Genomic DNA, 6000 nt, shown 5'->3' on the forward strand with positions numbered 1-6000 from the left:
CTGACCTCTCTGAAATCCATCCTTGAGGTCCCCTTAGCTTCGAAAGTGGTTTTTACAGACTTGTTTTCCCCCTTGGGTCTGATGCCGAAGTGTCCTCATTAGCCGGCTGTCACACTCAGTTGGCCTGATTGACCAGAACCCTCTCCCGCCAGCGTGTCTGACCTGCTCCCCTCTGAGGGGGCTGCCCACCAGGCTGGGGGCGGTGCTGGGGGGTGGGGGTGGCTGAACCGCCTCCTCCCCCAGCAGTGCTAAGTTGCTTGTTGCTTCGTTGCTGCCGGTTCTAACACAGGAGTGGCTAAAATTATGAAAGCTGTCCTATGTGAACTTCAGCTTTCATGGAAGAGCTTATGGAAGTTGACCCATAATTCCCAGAGATTGCCACTCACAGGTCCGCAGTAGATGTGGGTTGAATGACTGAAGTGTTTGTCCTTTGAAACTGAGGTTCAGTGCCCCATTGCCTCCTCCTGCCTTCCATCGCTCCATGTGTAAGATCTTCCCTTCTCCCTTTTAAACTTGAGTGGGCTGAAGCTCAGATCCAAGTGCCTTTTGCCTTTCCACCCTTTGTCTTCTCTTTAGCTGGCAGGGATGGGGTTAAGGATTGTTGGCAGCCAATCCACCTTGGTTTGAGGCCCGCTTCTACGGAGCTGGAAGAATGACTGGAATTTGAGGGGGAGGGGAAAAGATATTCTGACCTCTGCAGGCCCCTGGCCTCCAAACAGCATCCCTGGTTCCCCTTCTCCCGCTGAACTAATAGTTGAAGTACCCCCAGATCACTTCCTTTATCCACACCCTCCCAACCGTGTTAAGAACCTGGGAGCATGCTGGGGATCCTTGCATTTCTCTCGTAGATGTTGAAGACTATGTATTGATATTTTGCTCTCATCTCTCAGCAACGGTTTCTCTTTTCCCCACCCCCTGTCCCTCTCATCTGCTCCACTGCCCTCCCCAAACCCCACAGGTCTGAGTGCATCAACAAGTTTGCTTCTGTCTTTGGGACAATGCCTCTTAAGGTGGTGGAGCACCGAGCCGACCCCGTCCTGTACAAGGATGACTTTCCTGAGAAACTGAAGAGCTTCCCCAACATCGGCAGCTTATGAAATGTGCTGCTGGTGGAGGTCTGAACACTAATCCCGGGCGGAGGAAGAGAACACGTCCCCCCAGCACTCTGACGCCCAGATTTCAGAGTGGGAGATTGGCACATCCCTGCCCAGCCTGCTTCCCCGAGAGCAAGAGCCCAGGGAGGACATCTGAGTGCCTCGTGCATCCTCTGATGCTCTCCGTGGCTTCTCTCTGAAAACTCCAGATGGAAGCCTTGGGCAGGCTCCAGGGGTAAGGCCAGCTCAGGCGTCCTTTGTTTGTAGCTCAATACAAGGTCTAAGAGGAAACTTCACTGGCTGTAAGACAGCTGAGAAACCTCCAGCCCATTTCAGATTTGGAGAATCATGTAAGAGCTACCTGTTTCTCACTTTTCGTTATTTCAAATCAGTGAGTTCTTCAGAGGAAAAGCCATGCCCAGAATTTGGTGCAAAATCCAAACATCTTAGTGACATTTGATGCCTTGGGACAATGGGGCACTGGCCTCATCCAGAGAAGAGCACCGGCTACCGAGATGGGACCTATAAGTTCCATGAACTCTCTCTCTTTGGTTTGGCTTTTTGATATGATTAAAATTATTTTTTATTCCATTTCCTACTATGTCTTAAATATTGGTTATGGAACTCTCTTTCTTTTTGTGTGTATTTAACTCTATCTTCTGGCTTCAACTCCAGTCTCCTCCTCATGTCTGGGAAGATACGTAGCCAGGAGGAGTATCTGGTGCCATGTACATCCAGCAGAGGAAGAGCCCCAGACTACAAACACTCTTAGAGAAGATGTGTCCCCAAACCTCCAGAGGAATCTGTATGCTTCCTGATTAGATCTAGATACTCTCCAGGAAAAACAGAAGGCCTCTCATAGCCATACACTGAGTCGCTCTGCTGGTACCATGTTGTAAAAGTTGAGGCAGTTGTGACCCTCACCCCAAGGGGATGCCAAAATTTCCCTCATTCTTTTGGTATAAACCTAACATTAGCCAGAGAGGTTCTGGCTAATGTTAAATGCTGCTATAACAACTGTTTTGCAATAGTTGCTGGTGTATTTAAGTCGTTACATTTCAGCATTTAGTAATACTGCACATGTGTGAATTATACCTCTTTAAGCCCAGTTGATGAACAAATCTACCCTGGCAAATGTTAGATGTTATGGATTCGAAACAGATTTATCTGGCTCTAATATTAAGATTAGCCACAGTTTGGGCTTTAGCCATAACATATGTCCCCAGAACACAAAATACATAATAATTTGCTTGGAATATGGGTATAATTACTGAAACCTAGTTGTGCGCCAGTCCAAGTCACTAAACCACCACGCACTGTTCTGTCGAGTGACACGAAGCTGAGCTGTTCTCATGCTGTAGTTTTCAGACTTGCAGTTTTAACAAGAGTCACTTCAGATGTGTTCTCATCGACTTTGAGAGGCCAAAGAAAACTTTCAGAAGTAGCAAAATTGAGAGTGGAAATCTTGAGAGTCTCATCTTTCATATTAAGGAGTGGTAGAATCACGGACTGTTATAGGTGGATGAGATAGCATCTCCAGGTCATTCATTTTGCAGATGCAAACACTGGAGTTGTGATTTCTTCGTGTATTGCAGCTGCAAACACAGGTGCTTAATCAATACTAATGATTTGAATAATTAGAAACTCGTCAGCAGGGCATATGGGAAGGCATTCTGGCCTCCTATTCGTAGTACTGGGGCTGGTATGATAGAAACCAAGAGGAAGGGTTTTCTCTTGTACACCCAAATACCGGTAGCTGACACAGTGAGTACCTCTGACCTTTGTAGGGGTTCTCTAGCTTGTTTTCCAAGATTTGGGGCAGGTGGAAGGGGAGGAAGCCTCACATTTAAATCCCAGCTAAAAGCCGCAGCTGTGCTGACATTGCATATGTGTTATCTCACCCTCAGTACATAGCACTCTGCTCTGTTCACACCACCGACTGCACTACCTTAGTGGCTGGTTTCTAATCCAGTTCTCCCTCTCAGAGGGTAAATTAATCCTCCCTCCCTCCCTCCCTGCCTCTTTATTTGCCCTTTGATTATGGAAGAGAAATGCTTCAATCTGAAGTCATTGGGAGCCCCAGGGGACTGAGTTAGTGGCCCTTTTTCACCTTCTTAGGAGTTATTGGACTTCTAAGGGCATTAAAACTCTATTTCAAGTACCTTACTACCCCCAGAAATATTGGGGGCTAGATCTTGCAACATAGCAGAAAAGACTTATTATAGAATGAGTATTACATCCTAGGCACTGGAAGCAAACCTCAAAGCTTCTATTCCTAGGAACAGACAGGGGGTGCAGGTCACCAGGGGAAATTCAGAAATTCAGGACAGGAATATAGGAAGTGATCGTGATTCATGGATTCAGAGACTAGGGACTCAGCCCCTGTGTTGGTGTATTTCTGAACTGCTCACCAGCAAGCCTCACCTATAAGCCGGGGCGGGGATCATCTGTCCTTGGGATGCCATAGGGCCTGGTTTTAGAAGCGGAACAATAATGCTAATTAAAATTTCATGTTCTGGCCTACAACAGACAACAGCTGGTTTTAGATTTAAGAAATCTTTTTTAAGGAATTGCATCCTACCGGCCTGTACAGACAATGAACCTAAGTTGGCCCTGGCCTTGGCCCAGATGTGTGCTCTAAGTCACTTGCCTTTGCCCCCAGGGATCTAATTAGGATGGGCTGGCCCACTTGGAATGCCAAGGTTGGAAACACTTTCGTTGGTTAACATTAGATAGCTGTTAATATTCTTATCTCATCTATTTTATCAAGCCTCACACATGTTTAGGCAAAATCCTCCTTTTCTGGGAAAATTAAGGAGGAAGATATCAACTTTTGTTCTCAGAATCTCTGGTTCTTTCCTGCAAATGATGCTATCCTGTCTCCTCTTCTTACTCAGTGTCATGAAGGTCAGAACTCTGGCTTCTCTGCTGAAGCCTTATGTGCTTCCAGCTTGTGGTTTTTAGGAGTTTCTCTGCTGCCTCCGGAAAAAGTGACCATCATCCTGGCCTGTGCTGACCAGGACTGGGAGCTGGAAGAGGCCAGCAGCCTCCGTGCTCTCACTTGCTGAAGAGGTTGCTAATAGCTCTGTGATCCCGGCTTCCTCCTGGGACAGTCCTGACTGGAGGATCCTTGCCACTGAAAGGCAGCAGGCTTCTAGCCACGGAGTTCTAAAGGTCTGGTTGCTGGGTTCAAGTCCAAGACCCTTTGATGGTAGAATTAAGAAGTAGATGAAGCAGGGACTTCCCTGGTGGTCCAGCGGTAAAGAATCCGCCTTACATTGCAGGGGACGCAGGTTCGATCCCTGGTCAGGGAACTAAGATCCCACATGCCGTGGGGCAACTAAGCCTGCACGCCACAACTACTGAGGTTGCACGCCACAACTAGAGGAGAGAAAACCCGCACGTCACAACTAGAAGCCCACGCCACAACGAAAGATCCCGTGTGCCACAACTAAGACCCAAAGCAGCCAAAAATAAATAAATATAAATAAATAAATAATAAATCTTTTTTTTTAAAAAAAAAGAAGAAGTAGATGAAGCAGAGACGTGTTGGGAAGTGGTTCAGTTTGGGGGGGATTCTTCCTGGCTCTGCAGTCTCAGGATCCCGGGGGAACCCAGCCGAGAGGGTGGAGGTTTTGGGTGTTGGAGGTTCCCCATCATCCAGCCACCCTGAGCCTGGTGGGTTTCCTTTGCTTTGGGGACAGTAGCATCTCTGGGGGTAGGCTGCTTTTTCCATTTCTCTTGGTCGTCTTCTATTGCAGCAGCAGAAGCCACAGCAGGCCATTTCCTGAGCAGCCCTGGCTCAGAGAGGCAGAGGCAGAGAATGCCCACTGGCCCCTCGCCCCTTCAGCCGCTTCCTGAGGAGCAGTCCTGGCAGGAGCGCCAGCCATGCTGGTAGGCGGCTGCCGTCCAGGAAGGCTTTGGAAGTGACTTGAGCTTTCCACTCAGGGCCCGGAGGCATATGAACCCTGGGGTCTGGCTGTTCATCTCACCCCAGAGCTCCGGCCCAAGCCCTGGGGCTCCTGTCCTAGGCTAGTGTTTGCTTCTGAGTAAAACTGGGGGCAGCTTTTGGCTCCAGTTTGCCAAGTAGGCCTGGTGTGATGATCTGAACAGGCCTCATTGAGCTGCTCCTGGCAGAGGAAAGGTAGGCAGGCGGACTCCGCTCTCAGTTGTAAGGTTTTCCCCTCTTTAGGGTGGGAACATCCCAAGCTAAACTCAGAGCCTCTCTTGCACCTCTATTAAATGGACTGTCGGGGGTCCCCCGCGTCCGGCTTTGTGACGTCCAGGTTCCCAGGGAGGGGTTGTGTGGTCTGTCCAGGCAGTGTTGTGCCTCGGCTTTTCAATGTCAGGCTCACCATTGCTGGCAACACAGGGAAGGTGGCTGGGCAGTTTGATCCCCTCTCCCAGCTTTCCAGGCTTCTCTCCTTTTCAAGAAATTGTTGAGTCACCAGCATCTGTGTCTGGCATTTGGTTTCCTCAAATTTACGGCCTTTTCAGGGTAGAGTTTTTTCCTTTCTTCAGCTCCCAACTGGTTGGGCCCCTGGTTGCATTTCTTCCCAGTCCTCCTGACTGGCACAGAGCTGTCAGGCCAAGACGAAGAAAGGGTAGGATGTCTGGGTCACTCTTGAGAGGTACCAGGCAGCTGTGTCTGCTAGAGGTTTCCTCAGCAAAGCACCAGCTCGTCTCCAACGTCTCAGGAGCTGCACATAGAATGACAGCTGCCAACAGAGCAGGGACCGAAATCCGTGGGTCTTGGACCCAAGCCTCCAGCCACTCCACCCACTCTGCAGAGCCTTCCCCTCACAGTGTATCTATTTGAGCTTTTATTTACAGCTGCCAACTTCTATCATTAACTACTATGCCTAAGAAGAAGCTCAAAGAATGTCTGGTTTTCTGGTAATCACAG

At 48.9% G+C, this 6000-nt stretch overlaps 1 protein-coding gene across 5 annotated transcripts in view; it reads left to right on the plus strand.

The window, feature by feature from the left end:
- EXT2 (exostosin glycosyltransferase 2) overlaps positions 1-1704 on the plus strand; it is a 134392-nt gene extending 132688 nt beyond the window's left edge. For all 5 annotated transcript variants that reach the window (XM_036860832.1, XM_036860834.1, XM_036860833.1 and 2 more), the window contains one exon: positions 959-1704. In XM_036860832.1, the coding sequence (XP_036716727.1) occupies positions 959-1097 (139 nt within the window). In that variant the 3' untranslated portion in view covers positions 1098-1704. The remainder of the gene's footprint in view (positions 1-958) is intronic.
- The last annotated feature ends 4296 nt before the right edge of the window (positions 1705-6000 follow it).

This window comes from Balaenoptera musculus, chromosome 8, assembly GCF_009873245.2.
Source record: "Balaenoptera musculus isolate JJ_BM4_2016_0621 chromosome 8, mBalMus1.pri.v3, whole genome shotgun sequence".
NCBI classification, from domain to species: Eukaryota; Metazoa; Chordata; class Mammalia; order Artiodactyla; family Balaenopteridae; genus Balaenoptera; species Balaenoptera musculus.